Here is a 17,775-nt window from a genome sequence, read left to right on the forward strand (position 1 = left end):
ACCAGAATTCCTAAATTGTCAGCATCTTCCTAAACTCTCAGCAACTTCTGCAAACATTTCAGATCTCATATTTTTCTTCAGGAGAGGTATACATACTGTTTGTAAAATTAGCTTTTAGAATATGGGAGAAGAAACGACTCAAGTGACTTTTTTTCAGAAGTATGTATCATTTTGTTATTTATTTTTTTTCCTTTTAAAGCCTTCAAACTGTATCTATTACTAACTTTGTGTAATAAGCATGGCATACTTCAACATGAAAGTTCTTTTCAGTGTGTAATTTACAAGAGTTACCTTGTAAATGTGATTTTATTATGTCTCAGGATGAGTATTCACTGTGAATTTTTCCTGGCACTACCAAGAATGTTTTTTTCTTCCAAGTGTATTTTCTTCCAGATACAATGCTGTATCTGTACTAACATGTCAGGCTTTTCAAAGAACCAAGTATACAATTATGAATCTTGTTGATAATGTTCGCTAGATAAGCAGTATATGTTGCCACCATGTTACTGCTATAAGTTTTTGTGTGTACAAGTTACTCTTCAGGTATTCATGTAACGATATAGAATGAGAGTCTCCCCCCATCTTTGACTACAATATACTTTATACTACTGGGTTCACTGATCGACAAATCTTGGGTCTTTCCAATGGACTCAATTCCCATGGATTTTGCACAATAAGAAAATATACTAGTATCAAAATTGAAATAAAATTGTAAACATATCAATCAAATGACAAAGACTAAGGACTAATCTGAGGAGAGTATACATAAACAACAATCAAATGAGTGTTTTAACATTAACATTTATTGATGGGATGGATAAATACAGATTGAGAAACATACTTGACAGCAAGATATCAAACTGATAGCCAGACTATAAAATGTATACATCCTTTTTAAATTTTTTGAATTTTTTACAAAGAGCCCTTACTATAACGGTCACTTACATCCTATCATTCACATAACAGCAGTAAATACCCCAGGGGCAGCATCTAGAGCTGAGGTTCCCCAAGGAGGACAGAGGCAATGGCAGAATAATATGCTGAGAAAGGACTCTTAAGAGCAATACAAAGAGAAAAGACAAAAATCTCACCACAAAATTGTACCTGAGTGACATAGATTGGTAAAGTGTTTTACTTTTTTTTTTTCCTTTTGTTCTTTGGTCTGACAAGAAAACAGTTTTAGGGTGTGTGAAGTAGGGTGGGAAAAAAGGTCAGTTTCAAATTTAATAACAGGGTAACACTAAGTTAGGCTGCTGCATTCTTTTCTTTGGGTACTTAAGCCAGCCAGCACTTCCACTTTGCAACCAATTACATTAAGATCAACAACTAATCAGTTTGTCATCTTCAACTGAATAGTTCCTGATTACCTAATGAAGGACATACTTGCTCTGGCTTCAATTAGCATGCTGTCAAGCATCCCTCTCCATGCTTAATATGGCAACACAAAACCCAAGAGTCTTTCTCTTTTTTTCATTAGCCATGAATACACTCTCATAGAGAGGAAGAGTAGACACTGCTTTTAGTAAACATCCTTTTTCTTTACCTCCCTTTTCCAATGCCAACTTCATATCAAAAACTTTAGAAACATTAAAATGGAGAACTGTCCCACTCAAAAAATCATCTTCATTCCAGACCACTCTATTAGGCAGGATTACTGTACCGTGCTTGTTTCAAACTCACAACCACAAATGGATAAAAGGACAAAATAAAACTTGACATTGTGATACAACATGAACATCTAACCCATCAGGAGCAAACACTCAGTTAAACGCTGGGTGTTAACAAGCAGCAACTCAAGAAATTTGGGGAGGTATCAGTCACTGAAAGCTTACTGGAACCTTGGAGGGCTATTTCTCACCATTTGATGAGTTGCATAGACTGCTTAAATTCTCCCAAGCCCAAAAGAATAAAATTTGTATTCCAACTTCAAGATGTTCTAAATTCTCTTTCCCTAATATTAGTATCAAAACAACTCATAAACAAAAAAAAATTTAATATTAATCAGTTCCCAAAATAACGGAAACATATGTTTAAAATCCAAGCATACTGGGATAGACAGGGCCCCTCTATAATTGCCTTTGTCCAAAAGCAAGGTATGAGGAGTAATACACATTTCAATATGGAGAATTAAGTAGCAGAGGTTTAAGATAACTCACCAGTGATGTCACCATGATTTTATTTCCATGTCCTAATCCATTGCTGTTTGCAACTGGAGATTTAAAATTTTTCTGTCAACACTGGTAAAGCCAATAATACTGAAATATGTAGTATACACTAAATCAAAACACTAAAATCATTTTTAAAAAGGAAGAAAAAAGAAGTTGAGGCTCTTCTTCATGAATGGGAAGACTAGACTAACACCTAAGTATTTTCTAAACCCAAAAGCATAACTGATATTTCAGAAGACGGATTTGGCTTTAGATCAATGCTTGACTACAGTTCAGCTAACAACAACACAGGTATCTGATTAAAAGCCTTAAGGACAATCCACAGGTATTTGTTTTTGCCAACATGAGAGTCTAGCAAAATTTCAGGAATGAGATTTACAGAAGTGGAGGCTCCAGGCCTACTTATCACCATCACTTATTTTTGACAGTCTAGATTAAATAAAGAAACAAAAAGCCATGTTTACCAGGCTAACTTTGGATGTATAAATCTCACTTCTGACCCTTTGAAGGTGCAAAGATAGGAAAGACACATAGAGCTCAGAAACCACACAGCCCTTAAAAACCTTAAGTTTATGGAATTTGGACAATACACATGCTATTTGACAGGCACATCTGTTAACCTAAAAACAAAGCAGCAGCTTCATGTAGAGCCCACAAGGAACTTCACGACAAATGCATAGATCTAAAACAGACACTGTAGTTATCTTAAGACAGTACTAGGAGGCATTAACACAGAAAGGTTTTTAAACTGACCCATGTCAGCAATGATCTACTAGTGCAAAGGCCAGACTACACAGCACAAAGCAGCTCTTAGGCCCTAGGTAAGCACTTTTTCCTAGTTAACGCCTGACAAAGTTCTAAGGAACTTTACTAAAGCATAGCCATGGAGAACTGCTATGAGGCCAAATGATTATGTGCCTCTGTGGTAAAGGAGTGCATGTGATTCGAAAATATGTGACATTTGATAAGAATAATTAAAAGCTGGAAAAAACGTTTTTCAAAATTAAACCAGTGATCATCAATTCCACAAAGATACAGATGCAGACTAAACGGCACATTCCCTTTTGGAAACAGACTCCACCAAACAATATCTAAATAAATAGAAGCCCTAAATGTACTAAACCACAACTATGTACCTATCAATTAATTATCTAATACGACACAGAAAATACCAAGGGGAAAGAGGAAAATGTCATCTATAAAGTAAGGTGACATTCCAAGTTAAGAAATATTAATGATTTACAGGTCAGCAGAGAGCTCCTAATTTTATACCCAGCAATGGCAGGAACTCTAGACAGTTCAAATATGCAAGATGCAGAGCACTAACCCACCGTCAGTTAACGTTTACTCCTGCCTACAAATTCCTTTCTATATTAGGCCAGTACATCATCAATTCCAACAGCCACAATTTCTTCCCAACCTGTTCCTGGCAAGTAGCAGCACAACTCCTGTCTCCCTATGAATTTCAAATGAAAAGAATTCAATCTCTTCTTAAAAACTACTTGGCATGAAGGAAGCTATAATCAAATCACAAAGACAAACTCAAATTGCACCAATCTTTTTCAGAGCAAAAAAAAAATGCAATGAAGATCGAAGAATATCCCATCAAATGATCTTTGGCTAGGTAGTTTTCAGTAGTTAGACAGCTAACTTAGAATTCTTTCTAGCCAAGATTTCCTGAAAGATTTATCAAAAATATTCACTCCTAATATACGGGATAATCAAGACTTCATAACAGGACTCTTGATCTATTTTTATAAAGGACTCAGAAATCTTAAGAACCTCTATCAAGAATCTAGAGCTACCAAAGATGAACAATCTAAACATAATAGTATTCACTGGCTAGGCTTGCTCACTCTCATGGCACCAGTATTGTTAAATTCATAAGCTCCAATCTCAAGTCATAATTGCTGCAAAAACTTGAGGATGCGGCTGTTCCCCTTCAGATATACAGATAAAAAGCATATCTTACATTTATAATGTAATTTTAAAAACAATGTTCTAAACTTCCAAATCATAATTTCATTGTTTTTAATATCCTCTAGCTTCTCCCATATGGTTTGGGCTTTCACAGGCAGAATATACACAGCACATTCCCCATCTCTTAGAGACCCTAAGACTGCTCTCATTTGAACACTTTCCCAAAGCCTCACTTGAAATAAAGACACACCCATTCTGTAGGGCAGAAGCTGGCCTTGCTCGCCAACCCTCCTTCCTTAACCCCATCTCTGTTTTGCACAAAAACAAAAAAGGGGGTAAAAAGGAAGTTCTCCTAATGAAGAGTCAGGGTACTGGCTGCACTTGCCCAAGCTAGACATTAGAGGGCTACTACTCAATTATAACATAAAGAAAGGGGAAAATACCATGTCAAATACATGCCTCTTCCTTTATGTTCTCAAGGTCAACTATGTTCTTCTCTAGTAGACCGTTGGGAAATGAAAATGGTAAGGGACAGGGAGGGAAAAATAAAACGTGATTTTTAAACATACACACTTAAAAACACACATATCCACACTTACATACACACTTAAAATTCTGACACTTCAAGTGGCCTGAGCCTATTTCAGAACTCCTAGCCAAAAACCTACCCTCCCACCCACCCTCACACATTCCCACCCTCCAATCCCACCCACCAGGAGTCACTGCTATGTATCGCATACACACAGCAAAATCCCTATCCCCTTCCCAATTATATAAAAAAAACTAAACAGATAACTTACTTTAAATTATTTTTTTTAAGTCTCTTAAAAGATTTTGATGTTTAAATACTTCCTCTCTTCTGATATATTAAACACCAAAAGGATCCATAATTGTCTGATAAAACAATTTTTCGGCTCTGGCAAGAAGAGGGAAGATACTCCAATCAACCTAATTAGACGGTGGAGAGGCCAAGAATTCAGAAAGTGTTCTTAATCCTTCACAGCTTCAATACCTCTCTAATACCAGTAAAAACTGTAAGAAAATAGTTAAATGCATGAGGCAGCAGATATAATAGCCAAGGCCTTCTACCACCCTCCCACCTATGTCTCAATACCAATTTATTCCCTAGTCCATGAAGGGTAACATATTTCATAAGTAATTTTCTTAGTCCAAATCAGTAGTCAAAAAAAAAAAAAAAAAAAAGAAAAGAAAAAGAAAAAAGTATGTGTTTTTTTAAAAGAAGTTTTTTTCTCCTCTTCTTTTTCTTTTTCACTTAGGAAGGGGTGGAAGTGGTGGAGGAGGTTCTGATGGCAGAGGTGGTGGCCGGGGTTTGTCTGTATTTCCAGATCTCGAGGAAGAGATTCCACCAGCCCGAGGATTCAGATATTCGCTGTAAGGACGAACAAATTCAAATGCAGTGGGCTGAGTGGGCTGAACACCCTGGGCACTGAGCAGGGAGTGAAGCATATTCACAGTATCTTGATAGTCTATTGTCTGGGTCGTGTTATGACCATTGGCCCCAGTGGCCCCTTTATCCAGTTTCGAATGAGAGACTCGAGTTTTACAGCTGGGCTGTGAAAAGGAAAGGCCACTTGTGTCTGAGCTGTGCCCAGGCATCTGAGCCATTGTAGGAAGTGAAGGGAAGGAGAAATTTAGGGAAGAGGATTTAGTACTCTTGGCAATCTTGGTTGGATGATCAAACACTGCCCCTCCAGTCTCTTCAGAGGGTCCCCTTTTACGAGTGGAACTGGAAGAGGAAAAAGAACTAGACAAGCTATAGGTTTTATGTGCTAAGTTGCTTGTCTGGCTACTATGTTTTGGATCACCTGGACGTTTGTTCCCTGTACTAACTGGAAGTTGTGAATGAGAGTGCTTGTGTGAGTGGTGATTATGATGATGATGGTGATTAGATGGGTGAGTCTTATGCTTTTCTTTGTGCTCTCGGCTCTTTGTAACACTGTCCTCTACAGAATTGTGCTTATCAGCTGCAGCATGGACTTTTATGCGCATTTTTATCTCCTCTGGTTTTGAAGAGGCAGCCTTATCTCCACCTGCCACTGGGATTCTCATTTTGAGAGCTGTTTTGTCAGCCTTTTCCAGAAAAGGCCGCTCCGGGTTTTCTGAACCCTCTAAGGGCATTTTTAGAATGACTGAAGAATGGCTATCATGATGAGAAAGGAGATTCTGGGCAGCATATGCATACTGTGACTTCACATTGGCTTCCATGTTCTCCAGTTGCTTCTTCTGAGCAGCCAACTCTTCTGCATGCTTTGCGCGGTATTCTTTCAGTGACACTTTAGCTGACGGCACACTCTTACCACTCTGCTTCTGGGAAATAAATGCATTTGAACCATCCTGTGGTAAGGAATGATCAACTCCTATAAGTGCTAAATTGTCACTAGTCCGATGACCCTGAGTAGGTTCTAGTTTGAAAGAAGGTTGGGAGGACAGCCAACGCTCTCCAGGCAACATCTCCACACTGGTTAAGTTGCTGGATGATTCTTCGGAGACTGGGAGGGAAGGCACTGCACTTGTGGTAGAAGAAGTTGACATGCTCATTAAACCTGCAATGGTTGTGTCTGAAGAGCTCTGGGAAATCATATTGAGGATTCTCTGCTCTGAAGTGTTTTCATCTGTTCCTCGGTCATCTGCTTTTGTTTTCTGGGCAGCCTGGCATGCCTGGAATGAAGCAAATAGTGTCTCTTCACTTCAGGTAATTTATTAAATAAAAAAACATTGAGATGAGTAGATTGTACTGGCAGCAACACTGGATGTTTTGGATAGGCCACAGGCAGGAGGCTTTCCTAACATGAAATCCAGTAAACATTACCATCAAAAGAATATTTTAAAACCTGCAATTGCCGGGCGTGGTGGCTCACACCTGTAATCACAGCACTTTGGGAGGCTGACACGGGTGGATCACAAGGTCAAAATATCAAGACCATCCTGGCCAACATGGTGAAACCCCATCCCTACTAAAAAATACAAAAATTAGTTGAGCGTGGTGGCACGCGCCTGTAGTCCCAGCTACTCAGGAGGCTGAGGCAGAAGAACTGCTTGAACCCAGGAAGCAGAGATTGCAGTGAGCCGAGACTGCACCACTGCACTCCAGCCTGGAGCCTGGCGACAGAGCAACACTCTGTCTCAAAAAAAAAGCTAAAAAACCTTCAATTAAGAGTCACAGCAATGGCCAGACATGGTGGCTCACGCCTGTAATCCCAACACTTTGGGAGGCCAAGGAGGTTGGATCACAAGGCCAGGAGATCGAGACCATCCTGGCCAACATGGCAAAACCACGTCTCTACTAAAAATGTAAAAAAAAAAAAAATAGCTGGACGTGGTGGCAAACACCTGTAATCCCAGCTATTCGGGAGGCTGAGGCAGGAGAATTGCTTTAACCCAGGAGGCAGAGGTTGCAGTGAGCCAAGACTGCGCCACAGCACTCCAGCTTGGCGACAGAGCAAGACTCCGTCTCAAAAAAAAAAGTCACATACATGAAATCTATGCCTTCTGCTTATGATTATAGTTAGTCCATAACAGAATTCTAGAAATTTTGGTGAGATTTTATGCTAAAGTAAAAGATGAACTATGAGGTCTCAAGCCTACTTCTTTTTGTTGTTGTTGTTTTTGGGTTTTTTTTTTTTTTTTGAGACAGTCTCACTCTGTCACCCATGCTAGAGTGCAGTGGTGCAATCTCAGCTCACTACAATTTCCGCCTCCTGGGTTCAAGTGATTCTCCTGTCTCAGCCTTCTGAGTAGCAGGGATTATAGGTGCCCACCATCATGTCCGCTAATTTTTTGTATTTTTGGTAGAGATGGGGTTTCACCATGTTGGCCAGGCTGGTCTCGAACTCCTGACTTCAAGGTGATCTGCCCACCTCAGCCTCCCAAAGTGCTGGGACTACAGGCGTGAGCCACCGTGCCTGGCCTCTCAAGCCTACTTCTAATCCTAAGCTTCTAAGAGGCAAACTCATTTTCTGCAACTCACTCAACTCAGGAGAATGAATTTATGAGAAAACAAATCCATTTTATGGATTAGATTTATGAGAAAATAATAGAAACATTTTAAAACAATTTTTATATCTGACAGAAAAAAATGATTTCATTATCCCTAAGACTTTGACAAATATTTGGAATACAACTTTAGACTACAAACTATATAAAAACAAAATTCTAAAATCCATTTTAAAAGTAGGTAATGTCAAAGAAAAAATTGATACCAGCTCTAAACCTAATTCTGTATCTTGCCTCTACCAGAAGGCAATACTCTGACTCAGAGAAGCCACATGTTTTTCCTACCAGTTTCCACACAGAAAATACTCAACTGGTGTTGCTGCTCAAATGATCACATCACAGGAGTTACACAACGCAAAGTAAATCCTGCTATCCCATATAGACATTGACTTCTACAACAGTATCCAAGGTATGACGTGGAAGTCATGATTACCGTGTAACTATAAAGGCAATTCCAAACCTAGGGTACATATTCAATACTGTTATATTCATTGGTGCAGTCAAAAGAAATTGATTTTGTTCCACAAGCTGACAGCTATGATACTTACCCTCCAATTCCGAATGCGTTTGAGCCTGTTGGGAGTTTTCTCCAAAATCTGTAAAAATTCATGTGTCAGTTCTACAAATAAAACAGAATGTTCAAGAAAGACTGAGAGAAACAGAAGTAATAAAACAAGAAAAACCTCAACTACTAACTCACTATTTTCATCTGAATCAAGTCACCTTTGGCCAGCAATGTGACACATCAATAGTGTTTTCCAAGGTCCCTTACTCTAAAACTTACCATCTAAAAGTTCCAAGGTCACAGTGGCGTCAACATACTCCCACCAGTGCTTCCCGTCAGTTGAGACTGGGATCTCCCAATTGGACCACTTGCAAGCCAGATGAATGCAGACACAAGCCACCACAGGAGGTGTGTACTGCAGACTAAATGTGGTCAAATGCAGGCTGACGTCAGAGGGAAGAAAACAGAGAGTGTCATAAGCTTTCAATTCTCAACCCAAAGCTAAAACTCTCCATTATTTAAAAAAAAAAAAAAAAAGGCTTAAAAATACACAGGAGAGTAAGAAGGTAAGAGATATGCAATGCTCTGATCTAGCACTCAATGTAATTTCCTATTAACCCACCTGTTCAGGTAACAACATTTCTAAACCTCTTGAATATACACCATTTAATCTACACGTTGACCAGAGCCAAAAAAAACCAAAAAAGTAAAAAGGCTGGGAAAAAGGCTGGGAATTCAAGTTCTTTAAAACATTGACTTCTGGGCCAGTATTCAAACCTAGAAGTCAATATTCACTACCTATTATCCTGAGACTAAGCTCAGATCTTAAGGAAAATTTTTTTTGGTCTGTGTAATTCCTAAGTCAGATACTTAAGGAAATATCTTAAAAATAATCTTGTCTCCGGCCAGCACGGTGGCTCACACCCGTAATCCCAACACTTTGGGAGGCTGAGGCAGGCGGATCACGAGGTCAGGAGATCGAAACCATCCTGGCCAACATGGTGAAACCCTGTCTCTATTAAAACACCAAAAATTAGCTAGGTGTAGTGGCAGGCGCCTGTAGTCCCAGCTACTCGGGAGGCTGAGGCAGAAGAATCGCTTGAACCCAGGAGGCAGACGTTGCAGTGAGCCGAGATTGCGCCACTGCACTCTAGCCTGGCAACAGAGTGAGACTGTCTCCAAAAAACAAACAAACAACAACAAAAAACAACAAACCTTGTCTCTCACCAATCATACTTCTGGTCTATTTAAAATAATGAATAGACAACTACTCTCTCAAGTATAAATATGTTGGTTTATTTTAAAAATTTCTCTTAACGGTTCATAAAAATGAACTTCTTAGTACTCACAGTTATTAGGGATATCTTTGGTTTCCACTAAAAAACAATATTACGCAAGTTGTTTGGTAATACAAGTTATAAACTCATCATTTACGGTTTTTTTTTTTTTGAGACAGAGGTTCTCTCTCTGTCACCCAGGCTGCACTGCAGTGGGGCAATCTCAGCTCATAGCAACCTCTGCCTCCTGGGTTCAAGCAATTCTTGTGCCTCAGCCTCCCGAGTAGCTGAGACTACATGCATGTGCTACCATGCCCTGCTACTTTTTGTATTTTCTAGTAGAAATATGGTTTCACCATGTTGGCCAGGCTGATCTCAACCTCCTAGCCTCAAGTGATCCATCAGCCTCAGCCTCCCAAAGTGCCGGGAATATAAGTATGAGCCACGACGCTCAGTCTTTTACTTTTTTTAAAAGGGAAGAAGAAGGAAAAAGACAAACTTTCTTTTTTTTTTTTTGAGACCAAGTCTCGCTCTGTCACCAGGCTGGAGTGCAATGGCATGATCTCAGCTCATTGCAACCTCAGACTCCAGAGCTGAAGCCATTCTCATGCCTCAGCCTCCCAAGTAGCTGGGATTACAGGCATGCACCAACTAATTAGCACCCAGCTAATTTTTGTATTTTTAGTAGAGACAGGGTTTTACCATGTTGGCCAAGAAGGTCTCAATCTCCTGACATTGTGATCCACCCACCTCAGCCTCCCAAAGTGCTGGGATTATGTGCGTGAGCCACCATGCCCGGCCAGGACTGAAACTCTATATCCAAGTGCCTATTAATTGATAGTGAGGGAAGAAAAGAAATCTTTTTAAATTATTGGCTGGGTGCAGTGGCTTATACCTAAAATCCCAGCACTTTTGGAATCCAAGGCAGGCGGATCACTTGAGGCAAGGAGTTTGAGACCATCCTGGCCAACACAGTGAAACCCATCTCTACTAAAAATACAAAAACTTAGATGGGCATGGTGGCACAAGCCTGTAATCCCAGCTACTCAGGAGGCTGAGGCTGGAGAATCACTTGAACCTGGGAGGCAGAGGTTGCAGTGAGCCAAGATTGTGCCCCTGCAGTCCAGCCTGGGAAACAGAGTGAGACTCTCTCTTAAAAAATAAATAAATAAATACACACATACACACACACATAATTACTGCAGAATTCTCCAAATTAGATTTTCAGTCGCTATCATGCAGAATTTAGTAGGTTATCAAATAAACAGTACTAAACAATTATATAACCTTAGAAAATTAAAACATACCATGGAAATTTAAAGTACAACATGAAAACTGTGCAGAAAAATCAATATTCACCAGAGAATTGTCTATAGCACACTGTATCAAACCAAGTAAAATCCTACACCAAAAATAGAAGAGAAAAAATAAAATAAAATATAAACCTGTTGGTTGCCATGAAGTAAGAAGTCTGTGCTAAGTCCTTGCTTGCTAAAGGAAAAAACAAACAAACAAAAAAAGTCAGGGATGGGGGAAGAAAAAAGTGATTAGTTCCATTCATTCTCAACAAATATTTAGTAAGCATTTAATATTTGGTAGGTACTGTGAATACAGTGGCAAATAAGACCAGACGTGGTCCCTGTAAAGCTTGATGTTTACATTCTGCCAAAGTAGACAGATCAATAATTTTCAATTTTAACATTAATAATGATGCTGCTTCCAGACCTAGGTACTCAAGCTTTAATTCTGTACACCACATATCTGAGGTACTTGTTTAAAATGTCAATTCTTGGATCTGCTCCCTAAAATTTCATTAAATGTTTGGAGAAGGGTACAAGCATTTCTTTTTTTGAGACAGAGTCTCACTCTGTTGCCCAGGCTGGAGTGCAATAGCATTTTTTTTTTTTTTTGAGACAGAATATGGCTCCGTCACCCAGGCTGGAGTGCAATGGCATCATCTTGGCTCACTGCAACCTCTCCCTCCCGGGTTCAAGCGATTCTCCTGCCTCAGCCCCCCAAGTAACTGGGATTACAGGCATATGCCACCACACTCAGCAAATTTTTTGTATTTTTAGTAGAGATGGGGTTTCACCATGTTGACCAAGCTGGTCTCAAACTCCTGACCTCAGGTGTCTGCCCACCTCTGCCAACATGCTGTGATTACAGGTGTGACCCATCACACCCCGCTGCAATGGCATTTTTTAACAAATAATCCAGAGATTCTGATGTAAGGATTCACTGAGAAACACTACACTACAGGATGAACTAAGATGATCTAGAAGCAAGATCAGAATCTAGAAGACTTTGATATATTTGGGAAAAGTGACTTTTGCTGTTAAGAAAGTTTTTAATTAAGTAGTCTGTGATTTAATTCCCAAATCATCAAATAATGTAATATATCACAATAAAAAAATTTAACTTCTTCCAAAACAAACTGTTCTGGGTGACAAAGCAAATTTTTATCTTCCTTAGGACACAGTCTTCTCAATATTTACATCCATCTCTAATCTCATCCTCGTTCAATCTAACATTTTAATACTTTCAAATATAAAGAACTTGGGAAACTTTGGGAATTTTCACCTGAAACACACATTAGTAAAATGTAAAATAAGACCAATTATCAGTTTGGCCTACAAAATCATAAAAGGCACTTAAATGCACAATAGTGTTCAGATATTCTTGACACTAAACAAAGTAAGAGACTTTCATTCAATTATATACTATTGTTAAATTACAATTAAAAAGAAAAGTTCTGCCAAGAGATTGTAAATCATGAAAAGCTCAAATAAATAATATATGATCCTCTAGGTGGCTTTTAATCAACCCCAGAATTAAAATAAGATCACCTATTCTTCAAGACTTTCTTAAAATTGCTATTAAATAACTCTTCAAAACCTTCCCAACTTTGACAAACATTCTCAAGAGGTTAGCTCTCTTTAACTAGAGATCATCTAAAAATATTAGTAAGAACCCAAGAGAAAAACAACTCCAAGTCAGAACAACTCATTTTGATTTAAGCCAAGTAGGCCTTTTAATTTAACTTTTGGCCAAAGCAAAAACTATTATGTATTGTCCATAACAAACCACAACCTCTAAATGGGAAAACAATTTGAAAGAGTCTTCCTAAGTTGGGATTTCTTACCTCGAACAAGTTGAGTGCACTTTACTACATGAGTATGTGGGTGGTCAATTGTTAGTTCAAAGCCTTAAAAGAAAAAGTAACTGGTTAAAAAATTATTAATTAGTTTACATTTTTACAAAGTGTTGTAAAAGGATAACTGATTGTGAATTAAAGCTTACTGGTTTCCACATTAAAATATTAAAAGAAATTTATTCCAACAGAAAAGTATCACTGTCCCATGAAATATGATTAATTTGAAGATATTTTAAGAAAAAAGTTGACTAGGCTGGGAGTGGTGGCTCACGCCTGTAATCCCAGTACTTTGGAAGGCCAAGGCGGGAGGATCACGAAGTCAGGAGATCAAGATCATGCTGGCCAACATGGTGAAACCCCGTCTCTACTAAAAACACAAAAAATTTGCTGGGCATTGTGACATGTGCCTGTAATCCCAGCACACTCAAGAGGCTGATGCAGGAGAATCTCTTGAACCAGGGAGTCAGAGGTTGCAGTGAGCCCAGATCATGCCACTGCACTCCAGCCTGGAGACAGAGCAAGACTCCATCTCAGAAAAAAAAAAAAAGAAAGAAAGAAAAAAGTTGACTAGAAGAAATTAACTTGAGAGAGAAACTATGAAGAACTCATCATGCATATATATGTGCAAAAAAATATCTATACCAATAACTTTCAAGTACAACTCATGAAATCATACCCTACCTAGAGAAAAATGATAGCCCAAAAGAACAAGGATAAAAAAATCTTTATTTTCATATTTTCTAAACTTTTAAAGGCAGCCTATGTGATGAAAATAACAGATAATAACAACATCATCAGAGTTGCCCATGCAACCACTAAAGCTTCAATTCTCCCACTGTCACTCTGATGTTCTAAACACTAGTTACCAATTTTTAAAAAAATGCTGTTACAGACCACAACAATCAATGGAAGGAAATACGTTCTTTATTTATAGTTTTTATAATTTTTGAAGATACATCACCAAAACTTAAAAAGCAAATCATGAACCCTAGAATGAAAAAAAAAAAATAACCCACTAACTGCCACATCAAAGGTCAGCTGTACTACCTGCATTTGTTATATGAAATAGGCAAAGTTAAACTCAATCTACAACTATAATCTAGAAACAGATGGATACTACAAAAACTTTCCCAAGGAATTTTCTTCCTATTTCCTATTTAGCAAATTTTTAAAATCATATCATTTTATTGCATAATTTTGAAAAAAGTTTCAAAGGAAAATAAACTTACCTAAAGTCTGCAAAATTATGCTTTCTAAAATGACCAGATCTTGAACTTGTTGCAAATAAGCCTAAAAGTGAAAAGACAGAAATTATTCCCCACAAAGGCACAATATATAAAGTATAAACAATTCTAACACTCCCTCCCAGAAAACCAAAACAATAAAAGGTATGGATGGAGTTAGGAAGTAGAGTTAAGAACTGAAATACAATCTTTATCCCTTATGCTTATTCAGTGAAGATTTTATTAAAAAAAAAAAAAAAAGGCAGTACACTGAGAGACACACTTTATTCATATATGGCTACAGGAAAAGCACCAGATATTTGGTTCATTTTCGGACTAACATGTTAGGTTTTACGGTTCATGTGACTTAGACATAAGAAAATTTAAAGCATATGTTTTTCCTTTTTTTTTGTTTTTGAGACAGAGTCTTACTCAGCTGCCCAGGCTGGAGTGCAGTGGCATGATCTCGGCTCACTGCAACCTCCACCTCCCAGGTTCAAGCAATTCTCCTGCCTCAGCCTCTTAAGTAGCTGGGATTACAGACACCTTCCACCATGCCTGGCTAATTTTTGTGTATTTAGTAGAGACGGGTTTCCCTGTATTGGCAAAGCTAGTCTCGGAACTCCTGACAGGTGATCCACCCACCTCAGCCTCCCAAAGTGCTGAGATTACAGGTGTTAGCCACCATGCCCAGCCGTAAAGTATATATTTTTCAACATCACCAAAATACATTTGCAGAACCTTTCTACAGTACTCTAAGCATTTAACTGATATCAAACATTTGACTATTAGACCTTCCCCTCTGGGACCATGCTAGGTTTCTAAAAAGTAACAGAAGAGTTCAAAGGAAAAGGTAATAAAAAAATTTTCTCAGATACATGCCAGCCAAAACTATAGCAACCAGCCACATGTAGCCATTCATCACTTGAAACGTAGCTAGTCTAAATTGAAATGTGCTATAACCATAAAATACACTGGATTTTTAAGATAGTTAAAAAATTAAAAAATGGGCCAGGCACAGCGGCTCATGCCTGTAATCCCAGCACTTTGGGAGGCCGAGGTGAGGTCACAAGGTCAGGAGTTCAAGACTAGCCTGGCCAAGATGGTGAAATCCTGTCTCTACCAAAAATACAAAAAAATTAGCTGGGTGTGGTGGCACATGCCTGTAATCCCAGGGAGGCTGATGCAGAGAATTGCTTGAACCTGGGAGGTGGCAGTTGCAGTGAGCCAAGATTGTGCTACTGCACTCCAGCCTGGGTAACAGAGCAAGACTCCTTCTCAAAAAAATAAAAAATAATGAAAAATAAAAAATGTAGCTGGGCATGGCTAGAATCCTAACACTTTGGGGGGCCAGGGTGGGAGGATTCTTCAAAGGCCAAGAGTTCAAGACCAGCCTGGGCAACATGGTGAGACCCCCCCCATCTCTACAAAAAAATTAAAAATGAACTGAGAGTGGTGGCATGCAGCTATAGTCCTAGCTACTTGGGTGGCTGAGGTGAAGCAATCACCTCGGCCCAGATGTATGAGGCTGCAGTGGGCTACAATCTTGCTACTACACTCTAACCTGGGCAACAAAGCAAGATTCTGTCTCAAAAAAAACAGGTGGGCACAGTGGCTCATGCCTGTAATCCCAACATTTTGAGAGACTGAGGTGGGCAGATCACTTGAGTCCAGAAGATTGAGACCAGTCTGGGAAACATAGCAAGACCCTGTCTCTACCAAAAATACAAAAATTAGCTGGGCATCATGGTGCACACCTATAGTCCTAACTACTTTGAGGGCTGAGGCGGGAAGATCAATTGAGCCCAGGAAGTTGAGGCTGCAGTGAGCCTAGGTCACACCACCACACTCCAGCATGGGCAGCAAAGCAAGATCTGCCTCAAAAAAGAAAAAAAAAAAAAGGCTAGGCATGGTGGCTCACACTTGTAATACCAGCACTTTGGGAGGCAGAGGTGGGCAGATCACTTGAGGCCAAAAGATTGGGACCAGCCTGGCCAACATAGCGAAATCTTATCTCTACTAAAAATACCAAAAATTAGCTGGGCATGGTGGCTCATGCCTGTAATTGCAATTACTCAGGAGGCTGAGGCAGGAGAATAGCTTGAACCCAGGAGGCAAAGGTTGCAGTGAGCTGAGATCGCACCACTGCACTCCAGCCTGCGTGACACAGCGAGAGTCTGTCTCAAAAAAAGAAAAGGAAAGAATGTAAAATAACCCATTAGTAACTTTTTAACATTGATTATATGCTAAAATGCCAATGTATTGAATATACTGGGTTAAATATAGTATTATATGTTAAATAGATACTGTATTATACATTTATGTTAAATATAGCCTGTATTTTACATATTGGACATTGTATTATATATATAGTATCCTTTTAAAAAATAGATTTTAATAAAGTTTAATGAAAAGTTAAAATTTTTAAATTAAATATGTGGTTCCCATTATATTTCTATTGGACAGTACTGATCTAGAACTCTAAGAAAATGAGACCTGGGTCTGTAGTTAAAAGACCTAATGTTAACTTTTCTTAAGGAAACAGGAACCCAGGATAGGCAAGGTAACATCATTTTAAAAATCACCTTCATCTTAAAACTAGCAAGGCACATTCCTTGCAAGTCATGACCCATGGTCAGTCATAAGACATTTGCAGCTAAGGAAGCAGCTTAATAATGCCTGAAAGAACAAACTCCTACAACAAAATGTTCAGATGTCTTGATAGCACATAATGATATATAATTTTTAAATATAGTCATGCTTTGATGTGCTTACACACTAAAATGCCAAAGATAGTTTTCTTTAAATCAACAAAATAATACATTTTGTCACAATGTCAACCCACCCACATGTAGACATAGCTTAGCTTTTACATAGATAAGACCCCCATATAAGAAATGCTTAAAAGGCTGGGCATGGTGGCTCACATCTGTAATCTCAGCACTTTGAGAGGCTGAGGCAGGCTGGTAGCTTGAGGTCATGAGTAGAGACCAGCCGGGACAACATGGCAAAATCCATCTCTACAAAAAATAGAAAAATTAGCTGGGTGTGCCTGTAGTCCCAGCTACTTGGGATGCTGAAGTCTGAGGAGCACCTGAGCTCAGGGAGGTCAAGGATACCACCTCGTGAGTGAGCCACCATCGTGCCGCTGTACTCCAGCCTGAATGACACAGTAAGATTTTGTCTCAAAAAATAAAATAAAATTTAATTTAAAAAAAAATGCTTAAAACAAAGATGAGACATTCCTTCTCTTGCTTTCTGAGGACACCCTACTCTGTAACTGAGTCGCTTTCAATCAACTATCTCTTCTCACTGTACTCTGTGACTCACCTTGAACTCTTCTGTGAAATCCAAGAACCCTCTCTTGGGGTCTGGATTGGGATCCCCTTTTTCATAACTTTATGATTTGAATATGTCGATAAGGACTTAAAACTATACTAGTTCTCCCTTCCATATAGGAGAAAATATCTTCTCCCTAACAAACTCACAAGAACTGGAGACTCAGATGAGAAGT

The 17,775-nt window shown here is 38.9% G+C and overlaps 2 protein-coding genes across 4 annotated transcripts in view; both read right to left on the minus strand.

Annotated features, from left to right (window-relative positions):
- Positions 1-4,977, minus strand: part of KANSL2 (KAT8 regulatory NSL complex subunit 2) — a 38,544-nt gene extending 33,567 nt beyond the window's left edge. Inside the window, exon 1 of the mRNA XM_064377017.1 lies at positions 4,889-4,977. The gene's annotated coding sequence lies outside the window, so the exon portion shown is untranslated. The remainder of the gene's footprint in view (positions 1-4,888) is intronic.
- The window catches only part of CCNT1 (cyclin T1), a 31,148-nt gene continuing 14,154 nt past the window's right edge, over positions 782-17,775 (minus strand). The window contains exons 4-9 of one of the 3 annotated variants that reach the window (XM_021665969.2): positions 14,268-14,328; positions 13,027-13,089; positions 11,330-11,375; positions 8,887-9,050; positions 8,651-8,721; positions 782-6,767 (exon numbers count right to left, since the gene is read on the minus strand). In XM_021665969.2, coding sequence (XP_021521644.2) covers positions 5,358-6,767; positions 8,651-8,721; positions 8,887-9,050; positions 11,330-11,375; positions 13,027-13,089; positions 14,268-14,328 — 1,815 coding nt within the window. In that variant the 3' untranslated portion in view covers positions 782-5,357. Of the gene's footprint in view, positions 6,768-8,650; positions 8,722-8,886; positions 9,051-11,329; positions 11,376-13,026; positions 13,090-14,267; positions 14,329-17,775 lie in introns of those variants that run through there. The other 2 variants (XM_064377015.1, XM_064377014.1) reach the window with 2 other exon arrangements.

The sequence above is a fragment of the Aotus nancymaae genome, unplaced genomic scaffold (assembly GCF_030222135.1).
Source record: "Aotus nancymaae isolate 86718 unplaced genomic scaffold, 86718_ANA_hifiasm-v0.15.2.pri h1tg000016l, whole genome shotgun sequence".
NCBI classification, from domain to species: Eukaryota; Metazoa; Chordata; class Mammalia; order Primates; family Aotidae; genus Aotus; species Aotus nancymaae.